The sequence below is a fragment of the Pristis pectinata genome, chromosome 1 (genome assembly GCF_009764475.1).
Source record: "Pristis pectinata isolate sPriPec2 chromosome 1, sPriPec2.1.pri, whole genome shotgun sequence".
NCBI classification, from domain to species: domain Eukaryota; kingdom Metazoa; phylum Chordata; class Chondrichthyes; order Rhinopristiformes; family Pristidae; genus Pristis; species Pristis pectinata.
In genome coordinates this window covers 81,974,169-81,997,439 of record NC_067405.1, presented here as the reverse complement: position 1 = coordinate 81,997,439, position 23,271 = coordinate 81,974,169, and the positions used below count along the sequence as shown (strand labels likewise).

The 23,271-nt window shown below is 43.5% G+C and overlaps 1 protein-coding gene across 2 annotated transcripts in view; it reads right to left on the bottom strand.

Moving 5' to 3' along the window:
• The window catches only part of psen1 (presenilin 1), an 82,185-nt gene that overhangs the window by 3,959 nt on the left and 54,955 nt on the right, over positions 1-23,271 (bottom strand). For both annotated transcript variants that reach the window (XM_052023243.1, XM_052023252.1), the window contains 3 exons: positions 10,040-10,138; positions 9,872-9,958; positions 3,010-3,192 (listed from right to left, as the gene is read on the bottom strand). In XM_052023243.1, the coding sequence (XP_051879203.1) occupies positions 3,010-3,192; positions 9,872-9,958; positions 10,040-10,138 (369 nt within the window). The remainder of the gene's footprint in view (positions 1-3,009; positions 3,193-9,871; positions 9,959-10,039; positions 10,139-23,271) is intronic.

The following is a 23,271-nucleotide window of genomic DNA, read 5'->3' as shown; positions in this document are numbered from 1 at the left end:
TCTTCCGATCCAGGTCCAATCCTGACCTTGGGCACGGTCTGTGTGGTTTGCACATTCTCTCTGTGACCATGTGGATTTCCTCTGTGTGCTCTGGTTCCTTCCCACATCCCAAAGACGTGCAGGTTGGTGGGTTCATCGATCACTGCAAATTGCCCCGTGTGTACCATAGAAGCACACAGCACAAAACAGGCCCTTCGGCCCACCATGTTGTGCTGTCCATCAAACCACCCTCACACTATCTAATACTTTCCTCCCGCATATTGCTCTATCTCACATTCCTCCATATGCCTATCCAACAAACTCTTGAACCTGTCCAATGTATCTGCCTCCACCACCACCCCAGGCAGTGCATTCCAGGCACCAACCACTCTCTGGGTGGAAAACCTCCCCCTGACATCTCCCCTGAACCTCCCACCCATAACCTTAAAGCCATGCCCTCTCGTCTTGAGCATTGGTGCCCTTGCAAGGAGGCGCTGGCTGTCTACTCTATCTATTCCTCTCAATATTTTATATACCTCTATCATGTCTCCTCTCATCCTCCTCCTTTCCAGTGAATAAAGCCCTAGCACCTTAAGCCTTTCCTCATATTCCATACGCTCTAATCCAGGCAGCATCCTGGTAAATCTCCTCTGCACCCTCTCCACATCCTTCCTATAATGCGGCGACCAAAACTGAACACAGTACTCTAAGTGTGGTCTAACTAGAGTTTTGTAAAGCTGCATCATCACTTCGCAGCTCTTAAACTCAATCCCATGACTTATGAAAGCCAACATCATTGCAGTTTAGATGCAACCCATCCTTAGCAAATAGGTCTTGCCTCCCCCAAAAAAGGTCCCAGGTATCCAAGAATCTGAAGCCCTGCCCCTTGCACCAGTCACTCAGCCACGCATTTAACTGCCAGAGCTTTCTATTCTTCCTGTCATTGATACGCGACACGGGTAGTAGTCCTGAGATTACTACCCTTGAGGTCCTACTTTTCAACCTTCTCCCTAATGCCTTGTATTCCTCCTTCAGGACCTCTTCTCTTTTCCTACCTACATCATTGGTACCTACATGTACCAAGATTTCTGGCTGCTCACCCTCCCCCCTCAGAATATTCTCGACACGGTCTGTGATATCCCGTACCCTGGCACCAGGGAGGCAACACACCATCCGAGACTCATTATCGCTATCGCAGAATCCCATAGGCCTTCTTAACTGCTCTATTCACCTGTGAGGCAACTTTCAGTGAACTGTGAATATGAACCCCCAGATCCCTCTGCTCCTCTACACTGCCAAGTACCTTGCCGTTTACCCTGTACTCTGCCCTGAAGTTTGTCCTTCCAAAGTGTACCACCTCACACTTCTCCAGATTGAACTCCATCTGTCACTTGTCAGCCCAGCTCTGCATCCTATCAATATCCCTCTGTAAGTTCCGACAGCCGTCCACACTATCCACAACACCGCCGATCTTAGTGTCATCCGCAAACTTACTAACCCAGCCTTCCACCTATAAATATCACAAAAAGTAGAGGTCCCAGAACCAATCCCTGCGGGACACCACTAGTCACAGACCTCCAATCCGAGGGCACTCCTTCCACCACAACCCTCTGCTTTCTACAGGCAAGCCAATTCCTTATCCACACAGCCAAGCTTCCCTGAATCCCTTGGCCTCTGACCTTCTAAAGAAGCCTACCTTATCAAACGCCTTACTAAAATCCATATAGACCACATCCACCTTCCTCGTCACCTCCTCAAAGAACTCTATCAGGCTTGAGAGGCAAGATCTTCCCTTCACAAAGCCATGCTGACTGTCCCTAATCAGTCCATGATTCTCCAGGTGTTCATAGATCCTATCCCTTAGAATCCTTTCTAACAGCTTACCCACCACAGACGTAAGGCTCACTGGTCTGTAATTCCCTGGACTATCCCTACTACCTTTTTTGAACAAGGGGACAACATTTGCCACCCTCCAATCCTCTGGTACCATCCCCGTGGACAACGAGGACTCAAAGATCCTTACCAGCGGTTCAACAATCTCCTCCCTCGCCTCTTGAAGCAGCCTGGAGAAAATCCCGTCAGGCCCCGGAGATTTATCTGTCTTGATATTATTTAACAACTTCAACACATCCTCTCTCTTGATATCTACAACTTCGAGAACATTACCCTTACCAGCACTCTCTGCGTCATCAAGACCCCCCTCCTTGGTGAATACTGAAGAGAAGTACTCATTGAGAACTTCTCCCACTTCCGCCGCCTCCAGGCACATTCTCCCACCTTTGTCTTTAATCGGACCTACCTTTACCCTAGCCATCCTCCTACCCTTCACGTAGGTGAAAAAGGCCTTGGGATTTTCCTTAACCTTACTAGCCAATGCCTTTTCATGTCCCCTTCTAGCTCTCCTCAGCCCTTTAAGTTCCTTCCTCGCTACTCTATATTCCTCACAGGCCCTGTCTGAACCTTGCTGCTTATACCTTATGTATGCTACCTTCTTCTCCCTAACTAGTCATTCCACCTCTCTCGTCACCAGGTGAATAGAATTGGTACTCAATGGCCGGTGTGGAACTGGTGGGCTGACGTGCCTGCTTCCATGCTGATGGCAGTGACTGTGACTCCACGAGTCAAATTTACAGCTCAGAAACGAAGTGCCTGGCCCATCTGGTCATTATGTTCCACATAAGCCGACTTCTCCTTCTACATTCTCCCCTTTCTAATTTGCTCTAAAAACACCCATGCAATTGGTCTCAACTACTCCCTGTGGCAGCAGGTTCCACATTATAAACGCTCTGCAGGAAGTGGTTTCTATTGGATCACTCTTGGATACCTTGGTATCTTTGATGTGTGTGAGCAGTAGGGTGCCCAAGGGGTTAGAATTGGAGGAACGCTTAGATCTGTGTCACTGCTGGTTACAGAGGTGGAGAGAGAGAGTCATTTGAAAACAATTCTAACTAATACCAAGTTGCTAGATCGGGAGGACTGATGAGTGAGGGTGGCTAATGATCTGTTCCTTCTAGTGACGTGGTTACTTACTCTCCTCTGGATCTTCCGTTGCCACTGGAGGGCTCGGCAATGCCTGCACAGTGGCCCGACTTTCCTGAGTTGATTCCATCGGGCCCAACCTGGCGTCTCTGGTCTCTGTCCACTCCCGGCTGAAGCCTCCATCATCTCCATCCATTACATTGTCATCAGGACCAGCCAGATTCAGTGCAAGGTCTGGATGAAGTTAATGGAAAGGAGCCAAATTATTACCATTCAAGTGTCTGTGTGCTTGGATGAGCAATGAGTTATAACACAAAACACATTCCTTTTTGTTTCAAGACAACAAACTGGCAAAAGGGGCAGAAAAAAAGTACTTTATATTCATTTTTCATTTATTTCCTTCTATGCAGGCTCTCAGAGCTATCCCCATTCCCCCACATTTCTCTGTAACCAATTGTGAGAAATCCACATGGCTGTCACGTGACAGTAACGACACTGACCCCCGCTGACCAGAGGACAGCATTGCTCCTCTGATCGGAAGTGATACTACTGTCAATCAAGGTGCAGCTCCACCCAGCCCTCAGGTGTGGGAGTACCCTTTGTCTCTGAACCTGCCTGACCATTGGCTGTGGTAGGAACCTTTGTCTTTGACCCCCCTCACACCATTGGCTCGTTTAAATCACAACAGTGAGGCTCCACCCAGCCTCCTAGCACCATAAAAAGGGCTGCAATTCAATAGCCCTCCCTCTTTTGACAACCCCAGGAGTAGTGAGACAACGCTGCAGAGATCACTGGTAAGAGTGCATCCCCACATGGTCTGGGAGCGTTCCACTCAGACTCCGGGTAGTATTAGAGCCAATTGAAGGGTTATATCCTGAAGCTGTACATTGTTATTGTGTGCTTATGTGTATTTGTGTGAGTGTGAGTGTATCCTAAACTAGTTGCGATCCCCTCTCGTGTTTGCGGTCTCCTACACGTGAGCGAGCATGTGTCTGTTCCCATCCATTCTGTCCCGCATTTGCCTTTGTGATTAAACTAGTTTTGGTCTACAAAGCTCGTGTCCAGAGTCCTTGATCCTTAAGACAGCAAAGAACGATTTCACACAACACCAATATCATGGTGTGAGACACACCAGGTCCACCTGCTGTGAGTTGTGGTGATCTGGAATGCACTAGCTGGAAAAATGGTGGAAGTAGATTCAGCAGGAATGTTCGTAAAGGAGATAGGCAAGTAATCAAAAAAGAAAATCTGCAGGGCTTTGGAAAAAGAGCAAGGGAGTGGAACTGAGCAGCTGACTCTTCAATGAGGCTGGTCAAAGCACAACCTTCTGTGTTGTACAGCTCAATGATTATATTCTTCACTTAGCATGAAACCACACTATATTCTGAGAAATAAGCAGTTAAAGCAAAATAAAAACCTCCTACCAATGTAAGAAAACTTTGGATGCTTCTCTCCTACAACACTGGGATTAGTATAGAGATGGGTGCAATTTCTCAAGAACATGAACTTAAGGAATATGGCAGTAGGCCATTCAGCCCCTTGAGCCCCTGTCATTGATCAAAATCACAGGTGATTTTCTAGCTCACAGCACCCTTTTCCTTTCTGTAACCCCGCATCCTTGATTCCACTCACATCCATGGATCCATAGGACTCATCATAATTGCAACTACCAGACTAATTCTGAATTCTCCTGTACAAAATACAATAACCCTGGAAACTGGGAGCAAGAGCTAATTTGGTAATATTTCTATCTAACTTTTGTCATTAGTTCAAGGACCCCAAATTCTCAGCAAAAATACATCAGGCATTGCACACTCAAATGGCTACCACAACCCAAAAATACTGGATCAAAATTCAATGTAGATTTGGGCATCTATATTACAACTCACGTCAAGGATTCACTCAATATTCACTGAAGAACATCAACTCCCATCCTGCAAATCCTGATCTAAAATTCTCTTCCTTTTGCTTGTCCTTAAACAAGCCCCTCTCCTTGGTTCTCACCTTTTCCAGTATTACAGCCCACTGAGATGTCTGCTTCCCTTTCACTGTACATCTCCGATTGACTTAACTCCCCCACTGCTGCCCACTCCTTCATTGGCCTTGGGCCATGTTCTGAACCCCTTTGTCACTTCTTAAAATGCCCTTAAAAAATCTCTGACCTGCCTGTCCTAATACCTTAAAATGGGTCAGTACCAAATTTAGCCGAAGCTCTGAAGACCACAGTATAGGTGGAATATAATAGTAAGCTGTTGACAGCACTGCCCTTGGTTCCAAGTGAAAAGCCTGCACCTCCTAACCCATCATGGTTGGTACCCAATTACTATCTTGACTAAAGCAGTCCCTCATTGTGCCATCTCATCATTACATAAAACACAGCACATCATCAAGGGATGCCAGAAGATCAATTCAAGCAAACTTTCCATCTCATGAACAACCAAACATATGGGCCGCTATTTGAGTAACTCACCGTAATCCTGTTACTAGCCAGGTGAAGTTAACCTTTGATACTTGAAAATACTAATAGAAAATAAAAGTACACAGTAGGAAGTATCTGTCATTTGAAGCAGCACAGGAATATGTTTCTTCTTGTATTCCTTAAACTGTGGAGGTCAATAATTAAGGAAGGAAATACATTTTGGATGGGGTATAGGGAGAGCAGGAAAATGGTACTGAGTCAGATGATCAGTATTGAATGGTGTAGCAGGCTTGAAGGGCCTTACTCCTGTTCCTATTTTGTAGGTTTTTATGCTTCTAAACATAGCCTTATGCAAGCAGCTCTGAGGAAAATTTGGAATGGATATTGCACTCCAACAATACATCTACTCCCTTCTATAGACTCTGTCTATACCATCTGCTGCCTCAATAAAGCAGCTAACATAAATAAAAGACCCCTTCCACCTGTCTCTCTCTTCTCACCCCTCCCATCAGGCAGAAGATACAAAAGCCTGAAAGCACGTACCACCAGGCTCAAGGACAGCTTTTATCCCGCTTTTATAGGACTATTGAATGGTCCCCTGACCTCACAATCAAATTTGTCATGGCCTTGCATCTTATTGTCTGCCTGCACTGCACTTTCTCTGTAACTGTAACATTATATTCTGCATTCTGTTATTGTTTTACCTTGTACTACCTCAAGGTACTGATGTGATGAAATGATCTGTATGGATGGCTTGCAAAACAAAGTTTTTCCACTGTTACTCGGTACATCTGACAAAAATAAACCAGTTTACTCATCCAACTCAAATTAACGTCTTCACAAATGCTGTGGTAGTCTTTTCAACAAGCATCTCCGCTGTTGAAGAACAGCGCAATACCAATCCAATAAATTGATTACTGAACTGCAGAGTGAAAATAGCTTCCATTCCTATTGTGGTTAGCATTAACAACTGACCAAACACAAACCGCCATTTATAAATAGTCTTAAGGTTCGACCACCCTCTGCATCTAGGGGTGTTTCCTGATTTCAAAGGCCCAGAACTACTACTAAAACTTCACCCTCTATCCCTGCAGGCAAACAAGTTTCCATCTACCATAAAGTACCTTTAATATCTTGTAAAGTTGAATCAAATTGTATTCCCCAGGCTACTCCACGAGGCGAGGGAGAAGATTGCTGAACCATTGGCTAGGATCTTTGAGTCCTCGTTGTCCACAGAAATGGTACCAGAGGATTGGAGGGTAGTAGGGATAGTCCAGGGAATTACAGACCAGTGAGCCTTACGTCTGTGGTGGGCAAGCTGTTGGAAAGGATTCTTAGATATAGGATCTATGGGTATTTAGAGAATCATTGTCTGATCAGGGACAGCCAGCATGGTTTTGTGAAGGGCAGATCATGTCTCACAAGCCTGATAAGGGTTCTTTGAGGAGGTGACCATGCAGATTGATGAGGGTAGTGCAGTAGATGTGGTCTACATGGATTTTACTAAGGCATTTGACAATGTCCCACATGGTAGGCTTCTTCAGAAGGTCAGAGGACATGGGATCCAGGGAAGCTTGGCCATGTGGATTCAGAATTGGCTTGCCTATAGAAAGCAGAGAGTTGTGGTGGAGGGAGTGCATTCAGATTGGAGGGCTGTGACTAGCAGTGTCCTGTAAGGATCAGTTCTGGGACCTCTGCTTTTCATAATATTTATTGATGAGGGGATAGAAGGGTAGGTTGGCAAGTTTGCAGATGACACAAAGGTTAGTGGTATTGTGGATAGTGTGGAGGATTGTCGAAGATTGCAGAGGGACATTGATAGGATGCAGAGCTGGGCTGAGAAGTGGCAGATGGCGTTCAATTCAGAGAAGTGCGGGGTGGTACACTTTGGAAGGACAAACTCCAAGGCAGAGTACAAAGTTAATGGCAGGATAGTGTGGAGGAGCAGAGAGATCTGGGGGTTGCTGAACCCCAAAACATTAACCTTGAAAGTTGCTTCACAGGTAGATAGGGTAGTTAAGAAAGATGTTAGCATAAGTCATAGGATTGAGTTTAGGAGCCGCGAGGTAATGATGCAGCTCTACAAAACTCTGGTTAGACCACACTTGGAGTACTGTGTCCAGTTCTAGTCACCTCATCATAAGGAGGATGTGGAAGCTTTGGAAAGGGTGCAGAGGAGATTTACCAGGATGCTGCCTAGTTTGGAGAGTATGGATCATGAAGAGAGACTAAGGGAGCTAGGGCTTTACTCTTTGGAGAGGAGGAGGATGTGGGGAGACATGATAGAGGTGTACAAAATATTAAGGGGAATAGATAGAGTAGACAGCCAGTGCCTCTTTCCCAGGGCACCAATGCTCAATACAAGAGGGCATGGCTTTAAAGTAATGGGTGGGAAGTTCAAGGGAGATATCAGAGGAAGGTTTTTTTACCCAGAGAGTGGTTGGGGCATGGAATGCACTACCAGGGGTGGTGGTGGAGGCAGGTACATTGGTCAAATTCAAGAGATTGCTAGATAAGCATATGAAGGAATTTAAAATAGAGGTATATGGGGGAGGTAGAGGTTAGATGGTCTTAGGCAAGGTTTAAAAGGTCAGCACAACACTGTTCTATGATATCCCAAGTTCCAACCCTGGCTTGTATAGCTCAGGCAGCATTCCAGTGAACATATGCTACATTTTTCCCCAATTCCAATATATCCTGTTTAAGGTGTGGTGCCTAGAGCTGTTCACAGCACTAGTGTGGTCAAATCATGGTTTTAACAGTACCCCATGTGCATTTTTGGCTGTTATTGTACCCATGGCACACCACCCGTCTCCCTGGACTCTCACTGCTGGCTTTTCACAACTGAGTGTTCTATCCTGTTTTAGGTCCAGAATGAATGACTTTATTTGACTCCTATTGCCAACTTTGTGCAGTTAAAGTGCCACCCATCTGTGTCTCTTTGGCAAACCTTAGTACTTGAGTTATTACACTAAAGGAGAAGGCTGTGTAAACAGAAGCATGAGCAAGCCCATTTTGGGGTTAGGTGCAGGGAAGTGGCACCAAGATGAACAATCTCAGCTGATGCAGTGCGATTACTGCAACTGGTGCATTCATACCATGAATTCAGAACCTCAAATATTATAAACTTCAGAAATATTTTGAATTATTTATGAGAATTACAATACATATGTGTGAAAAGTCACATCAATTCTAATAATTTTATCCAATTATATTGGCAAAGGCTGTAAAACAAGGTCTCCTAAGGAAGGAGGCTGAATTACTGACAGCAGTTCCAGGATTTGTCTGTTAAAGGATGCAGGGATACAAATTCCAAAGTCACTGCCAGTTTCACACACTAATGACTAGAGCCACAAGTTCAATAGACAGTAATATTGCAAGATCCAGGCTATGAGAAGCAGAAAATGCTTGAAATGTCCAGGAAAACTATTTTGACCTGAAACATGAATTCTGCTTCTCTCCCCACAGATGCTGGCTGACCTACATTCTGTTTTTACTTCAGATTTTTTAAGCAGCATCTGGAGGGTTTTTCTGCTTTTGCAGAAACAGATGGAGTGATTGAGAACAAACAACTGTTCCCAAGGGACACTTATCATCTGATAAGAGTACAGGAAGTCCATAAACCTATAATCAGTAAAGGGAAAACAGACATGGCAAAGTTGAACTCAGGGAATAAAATAACTCGCATCTTTTCAAAGTATTGCCTTTTAATGACTTGGTACCTAAATTCTGGCAGATATTTCAAAAGATTAAGTAAAATGTCTCTGCTATTTAGGCTGGAATTTTTGAACATTTACAAAATCAATAAACACAGAACTGGAGGATATGTCAACATTCACATCTTATTTCTTATTTCATTTGCAGGATTCCAGATTTATTCCCCAGTTGCCCTTGAGAAGATGGCACATCACCACCCTGATTCACTGGACTGGGGGATGGCACTCAGCTGTGTGGGGAGACCAGGATTTAGACCCAGTGATGAAGAAGCAACTGCGATACGTTTCCAAGTCAGAACTGAGAGAGACTTGGTGGAGAACCTGCAGTTGGTGGTGTTTCCCTCGATAAGGGGAGGTTGTGACTTTGAGGTTCTATTGAAGTGGGCAAGTAACAGTATGTTTTGTAGATGGTGAACACTGTAGCCACAGTGCACCCGTGGTAGAGGGAATGAACATTTTAGGGTGGTGGATGGGGTGCCAATTAAATGGGCTGCTGCTGCATCCTGGCTGCATCAAGCTTTCTTGAGAGTCACTGGAGCTGCACTTGTCTAGGCCAGTGAAGATTATTCCATCACACCCCTGATTTATGCCTAGTGGATGATGAAAGGCCTTGGGGCATCAAGAGGTCAGTGTCACACTGCACCCTAACCCAGCTTTGACCCAGTCAAGTAGCCACAGTATTTATGTGGCCAGTCCAGTTGAGTTCCTTATATATTGAATGTTTTTTTATTTTACTTTAACTCAATGTTTTCTATAAAGTTTAATAAACTGTACTCACTGCGAGTTTCAGAACCAGAATCATTAGGTGGGTGTAGCCTGGCCTCTGGATCGACATCTGCCATGTTAACCAACCATACCATCGTTGCTACACGAGACCAAATGGGAGAGTTAAACGGGTGCACTGAGACTTTCAACTGAGGAACCAAATATAAAGAACTCTACTTACAGGAATAGATCAGAGCTGGAAATATCGGCTCATTTCTTTCTTGGGCAGTTTCCACTAGAATACGCAAGGGGCCTTTTGGGCACAGAACAGCCACCAGATCTGAAAATCATATACACCACTCATTATAAACTTTGCATCATGACTACTTACAGAAATTAACAGGAAATGGCAAACTGAATTACAAGTTTTACACTCAAACCACAGCTGACAGTGCACCAGGTCTAAGTAATATCCAGTGTAAAAGGAAAATTAAAATACAGCAATACCTTGGTGGCACCCTCAGCATTTTGTTGTTGCTTTCGATGTTAATATCACATTGAGAGGCAACATTGACAACATAACTGAGGTTGCAGAAGTCAAACCAGTCCAATAAATTGAGGATAGTGTTGTAGGAGAAGAGCTTAGATGTTCAAGCTTGTTGCAACATTCAATCAGATCATGGCTGATCGATGTCTTGGCTCCATTGGATCTACATCCTCACGATAACCACTTAGTTAGAAATAGGTGGTTTGAATGTAAAAATTGCTCTTTATTTCATTCCTAAAATGCAATTATAGGCCATCCCTGGGGAACAAACAGGTTCTGTTTTTATAGGTGGCCTAAAGTCAGTTTTGTCTGCAAGTTGGAAATCATGCAAAAAAAAAAATCACTCAATATGGTAACCATACTTCCACAGTATTGGAATTAATGGCATAGAAAACACACAAGATAAAGAAAAACAAATTATTAAAAAGGGGTGGGTGGCGGAGGGGGAGAGAGGGGAAACTAGTTCTGGCATTCATAAGAATTAATATACATTTGTACTTTTGAATTTAATAATACTATGGGAACTCGTTGGCACATAGGGTTGTCTGTAAGTCGGGCATTCGTAACCTGGGGACGGGGGAGCAAGGAGAGGGACCACATTCCATCACACTTTGTGCAACCCAGTTCCAATTTCTCTACCATCAATAACCTTCATGTTTCAAACAATTCGAATACATCTCAGGAAAACAATCCAAAACCTTTACAAGTCCTAGCATCATTTTGATAAACATCCTGCACTTATTTAACCAATATCTTTAAATGCAATATCATGCTTATAAGAGATTATAAATTACAAGTGCTTCATGGAAATACAACCAAAAAATGAAATGTTAGCAGGCATTTAAGGTAAGGGGATTAACTTCAAAGGAGATGTGCGGGCCAAGCTTCCACACCGCCACCACCGCCCCCCTCCCCCCAACGCACGCCCCCCCCCCCCCAACCGCCACCACAGCCCCCCTCCCCCCACCGCCCAGAGTGTGGTGGGTGCCTGGAATGCGTCACCAGGGATGGAACTACGATAGAGGCACTTAAGACGCTTTTAGACAGGTACATGAAAATGCAGAAAATGGAGGGATATGGACATTGTGTAGGCAGAAGGGATCAGTTTAGTTAGGCATTAATTACTAGTTTAGTCAGTTCAACACAATATCGTGGCCCAATGGGCCTGTTCCTGTGCTGTACTGTTCTACACCCTAAGGTTTGGTCAGAGGAGTTTTTACTTTAAGGGAAGTCGCAAGCTGAAGGAGGGACACACAGCTAAATGGTTCGATGTGCAAAATTTGAAATCACAAAGTCTTATACTCTATCAGCCAAGGGTGGGGTGAGGAATGAAATACAACAGGCAAAGTTAAACAATGTACATAGCAGCTTTAACCTGGCAAGCACTCCATATTGCTTCACAGGAGCATTATCAAACAGGAAATTGAGATTGAAGACGTGACCAGAGTGCATAAGGAAAAGCTTACACACAAAAGTAGATTTTTAAGCCAAATCTCAAAAGCAGGAAAAAGTTGGACAGGGTTTAGGGAAGAAAACTGAGAGATTACCAGCAGTAGGAAGTGATCAAAGAGGTCAGGACTGGGGGAATGCAGAACTCGAGGAGGATTACAAGGCGAGAGAGTGAGAGAGGCGACCATGAATGACAATTTTAAACTTGTGGTACTAGTGAATGATGAGCTGGTTGCAGAGGTGGGGATGGGCAAGGCCTTAACAGGATTTGAAGAAACTAGAGTAATTCAGCATTGGAGGCCACCATTCAGACCACTAACTCAGAGCGTTACCAAAATAGACCATCTGCCCTGCACTGCATTTTCAACTCTAAGGTTGATATGAACTCTTGACCTCACAATCTACTTTGTTGTGATCTTGCACCTTATTGTCTGCCTGCAATACACTTCCCTGTAGCTGTGGCACTTTATTCTGTTAATGTTTTTTTAAACCTGTACTATCTCAATGCACTCTGTATTAACTCAATGTATCTGCACTGTGTAATGAATTGATCTGTACAAATGGTATGCAAGACAAATTTTTCACTGTACCTCAGTACAAGTGACAATAATGAACCAATACCAATCCCTCTAGTAACAGAGGTACTCAAACAGCGATTGGGGCGCAACAAACATCTTAGCATTACAAATATACACAATGCAGTCATCTTCTGAAAAAAATCATTCATTGAACACAAAGGCTATGTTAAAATCTTAGGCAGCCTAAATCAGTCCCAGGATACAAGTAATGAGTACCCCTAGAGATTTCATAGTCATAGGTAAATGCATCAATACAAGCTGTAATTATAATTACCTCTTTATATTTTGTAAAATATAAGGTGTACGAGTGCGTTTGAATTGCTGGATGACAGAGAGGTTCTTATAAATTGAGTAGCAACAGCAAGCCTTAGGGCAAGGAGGGAGGTCCCAAGAGGTTAAAGGTATTGAAGAAAGATCCTGAGTAGTTGAGGCAGAGGGAGTGACGTGGTGGGGGGAGTGGGCGGTGCTGCAAGGAACCCTGACAGTTCGAAGTGGGAGGAGAGAGACACGTCTAGGGAGAGGTAGGAAGGTGGAAGTTGTGGGGACGGGGCACAACTAAGAGTTTAGGGTGGTGGGAGAGAGAGAGAACATGAGGCTCTGTTTGGTTGACAAGTCTTAACACGATTTTTGTTCTAGGTATAGAAATGATTTAAACTAATACACAAGCATTCTTATTTTTCTAATACTTCATTACATTTATAATTTAATTAAACTAAGAAACAACTGAATCAATAAAGATGAAGTGCATGTTAGATCTGCAAGCAATTGCAGAGCAGTTTACCTCTGCCACACATGGTTGAAGGTGAAGACTAGTGAGATCCAGGGCAAAGTCTGGCTGCACACGGAGTTTCAGCTTCAAGTCACTACGCTGCCAGCAGAATAAAGGATATTACAAAGCAGGCGTGGGGGATGTACTGGGACAGCACCAGGATTTAGGCAATGGTCTGGGGTGGGCCATGTAACGGGATAGCACTGTGATTTGGCCAGTAGGCAGGAATGGGGCATGTAAAGGGACAGCACTGGGATGTGGGCAGTCATCAGGAAGATGTGACTGCAAGATGACCCAAGATGCAGCACTTCAGCAATCTTAGGCCGAGGGGCTTGCTGTCTGGACAGACTAGAACAGAGAGTAGGAATGAGAGAACCTCATCAGCATACCCTGACACAGACACCATTCACACAGGAAAGGCCAAGGCAGCAGCAGGAACAGCAGACTGGGAGAGGGTCTAAGTCATAAACCTGCAAACAAAAACAAGAGAAAGGGCTAACAAATTAAAATTAAAGGCATTGTATTAGAATGTGTAAAGAACTCAGAGCAAACGTACCAATGGAACCAAGAGAAGAAATACTTGTTAAACTTATTTATGAAGATGTGATTACACAGTGACTAACATTAGGAATAAGGGTATGTGGCATTTACAAGGGACAGACAAAGTGGAAATGGATGAGGAGCAGACCTGATAATCAAGGATGACATGAAGGCTGTGGCGAGGCTAGAAAAATCAGAAGTTTGGTTGGGGGAAGCTGTTACTGGGCAAGTCCACATCTGGCATGTGGAGAAAATTCTTAACAATAGGATTTACTCACATTTGGAGAAACAGACTTATTAGGGATAGTCAGCATGGCTTTGTGTGGGGGAAGTCATGTCTTACAAACTTCATTGAGTTCTTTGAGGAGGTGATGAAGATGATTAATGAGAATAGGGCAGTTGTTTACATGGATTTTAGCAAAATGTTCAATAAGGTCCCTTGTAGTAGGTTGGCCCAAAATATCAAGGCAGATGGGATCCGTGGTGACTTGGTAGATTAGATTCAAAATTGTCTTTCCCATAGAGGACAGAGGGTAGTGGTGGAGGGGGTTATACTGACTGTAGGTCTGTAACAGGTGGTTTTCCACAAGTGCTGTTGTTTGTGATATAAAGACCTAGATGAAAATGGAGGTGGGTTGATTAGCAAGTTTGCAGATGACACAAAAATTGGCAAAGTTGTGGACAGTGAGGTAGGTTGTCAAAGCACAAGCCAGCCACAGGTATGGCGGGTAGCTAATGTTGTTCCTTTGTTGAAGAAGGGAAATAGAGATAATCCTGGAAATTATAGACTGGTAAGTCTCACGTCAGTGGTAGGGAAACTAATGGAGAGGATTCTTAGAGATAGGATTTATGAGCATTTGGAGAAGCATGATCTAATGAGGAATAGTCAGCATGGCTTTGTGCGGGGCAGGTCACGTACAACTAATCTGACTGAGTTTTTCTGAGGAAGTAATGAAGGTGATTGATGAAGGTAGAGCTGTGGATGTCATATACATGGATTTTATTAAGGCATTCGACAAGGTCCCGCATGGTAGGCTCATCCTGAAAATTAGGATCCATGGAATACACGGTGACTTGGCTTATGGGATCCAAAATTGGCTTGCCCATAGAAGACAAGAGGGTAGTGGTGGATGGGTCTCATTCTGAATGGAGGTCTGTGACTAGTGGTGTTCTGCAGGGATCTGTACTGGGACCTCTATTGTTTGTCATACAAATGATTTGGATGAAAATGTGGTAGGGTGGGTGAGTAAGTTTGCAGATGAAAGATTGGTGGTGTTGTGGATTGCATAGAAGATTATGAAAGGATACAGCAGGATATAGATCAGTTGCAGATTTGGGTGGAGAAGCGGCAGATTGAGTTTTATCTGAGCAAGTGTGAGGTGCTGCACTTTGGGAGATTCAACATAAAGGGAATACACAGTTAATGGCAGGATCCTTGACAGCATTGATGAATAGAGGGATCTTGGGATCCTTACATAGCTCCCTAAAAGTGGCTACACAAGTTGATAAAGGTGTTAAAGGCGGCACATGGCATGCTTACCTTTAATAGTTGACCCATTGAGTTCAAGAGTCAGGAAGTTATGTTGCAGATCTATAAAACTCTGGTTAGGCCACATCTGGAGTATTGTGTTCAATTCTGGTCTCCCCATTATAGGAAGGATGTGGAGGCTTTAGAAAAGAAGCATAAGAGGTTCACCAGGATGCTGCCTGGATTAGAGGGCATGTGTTATAAGGAGAGGTTAGAAAAACTAGGGTTATTTTCTCTGAAGAGGTGGCTGAGGGGAGATCCGATAGAAGTTTATAAAATTATAAAGGGTCAAAATTTAAAGTGAGAAGGGGAAGTTCAAAGGAGATGTGTGGGGCAAGTTCTTTTTTTTAAACAGAGTGGTGGGTGCCTGGAATGCACTACCAGCAAAGGTGGTGGAAGCAGATACAATAGCAATGTTTGAAGTATTTAGGCAGGCACCTGAATAGGCAAGGAATGGAGGCATATGGATCATGTGCAGGCAGATGGGATTAGTTTAATTTGGCATCAGACAGTGGGCTAAAAGGCCTGTTCTATGTTCCAATACGACAGAGATGAGAGATGGCAATAGTCAATAAAATACTGGTGAAAGTAGTTTACAGGTCCCGACAGAAGAGGTGGTGTATGCATTAAAGGTGATCTTCCAAAAATCCATGTATTCAGGAACAGGCACAGCAGACTGGAGGGGAGCCAAAGTAACATTATCATTCAAGAGAGAACCAAGAAAATACGGAATTATAGGCAAGTTGCCCTGAAAATGTTTGTTAGAAAATGCGAGGGAAACTGGGTACTTTAGCTAGCTGGGTGATGAGAGGAAACCAGGGAAACAGCATATCCAGAATTTCAAAAAGGCATTTGATTAGGCCCCACATACAAGCTGCAACATAAAACAAGGGTTCAAACTAGTAACCTTTATACCCATTTTATCCACCCTCCTAGCTGTCTCCACCTTCACCCCCCACCCCGCAACCTGGCTCCATCTATCATCCACCTACAGGTCTCCCAACTCCACTCCTCCCACCCCTACCTGGCTCAATCTGCCCATCATCCCTCCTTGGTCCATGAGTCACCTCAGGCCCTTGTCTCACCACTCCTCTTTATACTAGTCATCCCATTTCTCCACTCAGTCCGGATGTAGGATTTCAACCAAAATATTGACAACTCCTCTCCCACAACAGGTGCTGTTTGACCTGCAGAGTTCCTCCAGCAGATGGTTGGTTGCACACAGGATTTCTTTCGGTTCTACATCTAAACATGATGCAACATTTTATTTTGGTTTAGATAAGTACCATGACTTGATCTTGCCAGCATACATTAAGGCCAGTGCACATAATACTGTGGTGCAAGAAACTGTGTGTATGTTGGTTGCTGGACCTGGAATGGCCATTCACTGAAGGATAGCTAGACATTGTTGTTTTTTTTTGGGGGGGGGGGGGGGGAGGGTGGGAGGTGTGTCTTGCTATGAATAAACTGGAAGCTGCATTGCATTAAAACAGTGACTACACATCTACACATCAAAAGGACTCCATTGACAGCGATTCTGGAAGATCATGAAGGGTGTTGTTAAAAATTGAATGTTACCATTTCCTGCTCCTAGCTGGAGGCAAGGCAAATATAGGCACATTACAACCCAGCAGAAACACATATGTTCCTCCAGAAGGGAAAACTAGAAGGAAAACCCCCTTCTATAGCCCAATAACACAAGGCCAAACTAACCAAACTTGACACATGGCAGTACTTGCATCTTACCCAAATTTTGCAAATTAGAAGTGTGATGCAGCTGCTAAATTGTTTGCAGTGTTTGACACATCCACAGTTTGCAATGATTTATACAGAAGTTATTGTAAACAATCACAATCTAAGCTTCAAGATTTTCTGAAGACAGGAGTAGTTTTAAATATTCATAGCAATGTAGGTAAACCTGATGTTACCTGGACACATTTATCTGATCATTCAGTCCCATTCACTGGTAATTCATAACAGCACATTGCACCTGCTTTACTGCAAAGCACATCCAAATGGGACATCAGAATGGTATGCAGGTGTTTATATATTATTTTACAGTGTTTACACAAGGACATATCAGATGGGAATAACCTTTGGTACACCACTGTGTTAGGGTGAAGTCTCCTGCTGAATGTTTAAGGACTGAGCAGGAAGTGAATAGAGAAATGACCAGGCGATCTCAACATTTCAAAAAAGTCAATAAACATTATATCTTACAGTGGAGTTCTTGAACAAAGTGCAGGACACAAAGGGAAGGATCTTCCAAAATTTTGCAATACCCTAAAGTGTTTTGTAGTCAAAGTATTTTGAAGCTCAAACTTTGCAATACAGACAAATGTGTCAATCAATCTTGCACAATCTCCCAGCAATCAGGTAAAAAAATAGATTTGGTGATAGTGCTCTTCTTTGAAGAGTGCCAGGCTCTCTTTTACGTTTGTACAGCACAGCACAGGAACAGGCCCTTCAGCCCACAATGTCTTCTCTGAAAGGGTTCATCCAAGAAAATAGATGGAACCAGTGTACAAGGAACAGCATGCAAGTTGCTACTCTTATTTCCCAGCCTGACTTGTGCAACTCAAGCTACAAGGAGTAAGATTCTGCTGCACGACCAGACCAGGACACAAGTCTACATCAAGAAACAAAGTTTAGTAGATCCTGCCAAAGAACTGTTTGAACCCCTTTTACGAACACCCTCCATCAGAGAATACCAGATATTTGAACACAAGAAAATAGGAGCAGGAGAAGGCCACTCAGCCCCTCAAGCCTGCCCTGCCATCCAATATGATCATGGCTGATCTACCCTGGCTTCAACTCCTCGTGTCAGTTCTCCATAACCTTCAATTCCCTAATCTTTCAAATATTTATCTTTCTCCATCCTAAATATATCAAATGATCTGGCCTCTATCAACCTTGGGAACAGAATTTCAGTTTACCTTCAGAATAAATTCTTACACACTTTACTGTTACATGACAGGCCTTTTGTACCTTGTTCACTACTCTCCCACTGGTGAAACTATCCCAAAATTTACCGTCAACTTCCCTTAGGATATTTTATCTTTGAGTAAGGTCACCCCCTCATTCTTTCAAACTCCAAGGTATCCAAACCCAAACTGTTCAGCCTCTCTTGATAGGACAACCCTCTCATCCCAGGAATTAGCCTGGTGAATCTCCTTTGGTCTGCCTCCAATGCTACTATATTTTTGTTTCACGTAATGGGACCAAAACTGTGCCCAGTATTCTAGGTGTAGCCTTACCAACACCCTGTACAACTGCAACAAACCACCCTAACCTTAAACTCTAAGCCCTTTGCAATAAAGGCCATCATGCTGTTTGCCTTACTACAGCACAGGAATAGGTCCTTCAGCCCACAATGTTGTGCTGAACTAATTAAGCTAATGACACCTAATCCTTTTTATCTGCACATGGTCCATATCCCTCCATTCTCTGCATAGTCATGTGCCTGTCTAAGAGCCTCTTAAACACCTCTAATGTATCTGCCTCCACCACCACCACCCCTGGGATTGCATTCCAGGCACCCACTACTGTGTAGGAAAAACACTTGCCATGCACATCTCCTTTGAACTTACCCCCTCACCTTAAATGCTTGCCCTCAAGTATTAGACATTTGCACCCTGGGAAAAAGATACCGGCTATCTACTCATGTATGCCTCAATTTTGTAAAATTTGTATTAGGTCTCCCCACAGCCTCCACTGCTCCAGAGAAAACGACCTTAAGTTTGTCCAACCCCTCCATATAACACATGCCCTCTAATCCAGGCAGCATCCTGGTAAACCTCTTCTGCACCTTCTCCATAGCCTCCACATCCTTCCGATAATGTGGAGACAAGAATTGAATGCAATACTCCAGATGCAACCTAGGAGTTTTGTAAAGCTGCAACATAACTTTGACTTTTCAACTCAATGCCCTGACTAATAGAGGCATGCATGCCATGTGCCTTCTTTACTAGACATTTCTTCCTACACTCATCTCTGGAGCATCTGGACAGTAAAGACACTTAGGTTAGATTACTATTGACTACAGCTCTGCCTTCAATACTATAATTCCAAGCAAACTCAACACCAAACTACGAGACCGGAGACTGAACACCTCCCTCTGCAACTGTATCCTTGACTTTGACCAACAGACCGCAATCAGAGGATACGCAGCAACACCTCCAGCATGATTATTCTCAACGCTGGTGTCCCACAAGGCTGAGTCCTCAGCCCTCTACTTTACTCCCTCTATACTCATGACTGCGTGGTCAGATTTTGCTCCAACTCCATCTACAAATTTGCAGAAGATACCACTGTAGTAGGCCATATCTCAAATAACGATGAGACAGAGTACAGGAAGGAGATAGAGCTGAGTGACATGGTGTCATGACAACAACCTTTCCCTCAATGTCAGCAAATCAAAAGAGCTGGTCATTGACTTCAGGAAAGGGGGCAGAGTACATGCACCTGTCTACATCAATGGCACTGAGGTCAAGAGAGTTGAGACCTTCAAGTTCCTAGGAGTGAACATCACCAATAGCCTGTCCTGGTCCAACCACGTAGATACCACGGTCAAGAAAGCTCACCAGCACCCCTACTTCCTCAGGAGGCTAAAGAAATTTGGCATGTTCTCGTCGACCTTAACCAATTTTGAATCGATGCACCACAGAACCCATCCTATCTGGATGTATCATGGCTTGGTATGGCAACTGCTGTGCCCGGGACCACAAGAAACTGCAGAGTTGTGGACACAGACCAGCACATCACGGAAACCACCCTCCCCTCTATGAACTCTGACTATATCTCTTGTTGCCTTGGTGAAGTAGCCAGCATAATCAAAGACCCCACCAAGTCATTCTCTCCTCTACCATCAAGCATAAGATACAGGCACCTGAGGGCACATACCACCAGGCTCAAGGACAGCTTCTATCCAATTGTGATAAGACTATTGAACAGTTCCCTTATAAGATGAGATGGACTCTTGACCTTACAACCTACTTTATGACCTTGCACCTTATTGTCTACCTGCAATGCACTTCCCTATAGTTGTGACACTTAACTCTGTATTCTGTTATTGTTTTTACCCTGTACTACCTCAATGTACTGTGTAATGAATTGACAAGTTGTTCACTGTACCTCGGTACAAGTGACAATAATAAACCAATACTACCTTGTTGACTTGTTCGGCCACTTTCAGGGAGCCATGGACTTGGACCCCAAGATCCTTCTGCAAATCAACACTGTTAAGGGTCCTGCCATTAACTGTGTACTTCCCTTGCATTTGATCTCCCAAAGTGCAACACCTCACACTTACCCGGATTGAAGTCCATCTGCCAATTCTCTACTCATATTTCCAACTGATCTATATCCCGCTGTACACCATCCACAACGCCACCAATATGTGTCATCAACAAACTTACTAACCCACACATCCACATCTTCCAAGTCACATCACAAGCAGTACGGATCCTTGCAGAACACCGCTCGTCACGGACCTCCAGCCAGATTAAGGCCCATTGACCACTACTGTCTTCTCTGGGCAAGTCAATTGAATCCAAATGGCTAAGTCGCTGTGGATCTCATGCATCTTAATCTTCTGATTGAGCCCACCATGAAGGACCTTGGCGAATGCCTTACTAAAATCCACGTAGACAACATCTACTGCTCTACCCTCATTGATCACCTCCTTGAAAAACTCAATCATGTTAGTAAGACATGACCTGCCCTGCACAAAGCTATGCTGACTGCCATAATTAGGCCATGCTTTTCCAAATGCTCGTATGCCTTCTTAACTACTTGTTAGACCTGTCTGCTAACTTTCATGCACTAGGACACCTAGAACTTCACTCATTTGCAGTCTCTCTCCATATATATATACACACACACACACACACACATAATCTGCCTTTTGATTCCTCTTACTGAAGTGCATGACCTCACACTTCCCCACATTAAACACCATTTGCCAGGTTTTACCCAATCACTCAATCTATATCCCACTGCAGAATCACAATGTCCTATTTCCATATTAGCAAACTTGGAAACCTTGCATTCCATTTCCTCCTCCAGGTCATTGATACAAGACCCACTTATTCGAACTGTTTTCTATGTGACAGCCAGTTTTCAATCCATGCTAAAGCACTTCCTCTAGTACCTTGGGTTCTTAATTTATGCACTGGCCTCTTTTGAGGCACCTTGTCAAATGCCTTTCAGGAATCTAAATACACTACATCTATAGGTTCCCCTCTATCACTCATGCCATCACAGTATTAAAGAATTTGAGCAAATTTTCCAAAGCAGATTTACATTTCATAAAACCATGTTGACTGAGTTTGATTATATCCAGATATTAAACTAGTCTGTAGTTCCACCTTGTCTTCTTTTTTGGAACAAGGGAGTCACATTGGCTGTTTTCCAATATTCTGGCACCCTCCTCAAATTTACCAAATTTTGAAAATATTCAACCAATGGCTCCACTATTTCTGTAGCCACTTCCTTTAAAACCAGTGGGTGTAGATCATCGGGTCTCGACAATTTGCCCACCTTCAGCCCTGTGACTTTCTCTACCACCTCATATAGATAGGGTGAATGGTTATAGTCTTTTTCCCTAGGGTCAGGAAATTAAGAACTAGAGCCCATAGCTTCAAAGTGAGAAGAGAAGGATTTAATAGGAATGAGGGGACAACTTTTTCACTCAGAGGGTGGTCAGTATATGGAATAAGCTGCCAGAGGAAGTGGTTGAAGCAGGTACATTAACAACAATTAAAAAGGTACTTGGACCAGTACATGGAAAGGAAAGGTTGAGAGGGATATGGGCCAAACGCAGGCAAATGGGACTAGCTTAAATGGGAATCTTGGTCAGCATGGGCCAGTTGTGGTGAAGGGCCTATTTGTGTGCTGTATTATTCTATGACCACCCCGTTATTTGAAATAAGCCATCTTAGAGATAATGTTAACTTAGGGATATTTGAAGTGTCCTTCATGGGGAAGAGAAGGGCTGTAAATGAGGTGACAGCATTGCACTGTTAAGGAATGCATTACTTCAGTATTAAGGGAGGATATCCTAGAGAGCTCCTCAAACAAGGCCATATGGGTAGAGATTAGAACAAAAAAGTGTTGTCACTTTGTTGGGGTGTATTACAGACAAACAGTCAACAGGAGAGAGGGGAACATATAACAGCAATTAGCAGAGCGATGTGATAAAAATAGGGTTATAGTGTAGCTATATATATAATATATATATAAATATATATATATAATATATATATATATAATATATATTATATAATATATATATAATATATATATACAAATAATATAGCTTATATTAACTGACTGTAAAAGGCTCAGAGGGGAAGGAGTTTTTGAGTGGCGCTCAGCAAAGGTTTTTGACACAACATGTAGATAGACCAACAAGGGAAGGAGCATTACTGGACTTTTTTGGGGAACGTAGCCAGTCAGGTGGAGGGATTGTCAGTGGGGGAAGAGTATTGGTGATAGTGACCATAATTCTGTGCGCTTCAAGGTGGTTATGGAAAAATAAGTAGGGATGGACCCAGAATAAATTGGGGCAAGGATAATAAGAGGACCTTGTAAAGATAGACTTGCAAGTAAGTCTACATCTGCACGGTGGGAAGCATTCAAAGGAGAAATAACAACAGTTCAGGGCCATCATGTTCCTGCAAGGATGAAAGTCAGGGGTAACAAGTACAGGGAACCCTGAACGTCAAGGACTGCACGAACAGAAAAAAGGTATAGAAAACTAAAGAACTGGAAGACCTGCAAAGAGTATAAAAAGTGTAGGGAGCTGTCTAAAAATGAAATTAGGAAGGCAAAGAAAGGTCATGAAATATCACTGGCAGACAGGATTAAAGTAAATCTGAAGACATTTTAAGTATATCAAGGACAAAAGAATAGCAGGGAAAGAGTAGCGCCCACTAGGGACAAATGGGGCAATCCGTGCATGGAACAAGGTATAGGCAAGGCCCTAAATGAATACTTTTCATCAGTATTCACAATGAAAATAGGCTTTGTAGTTGGAGAACTCAGAAAGGGAAGGTGAAAT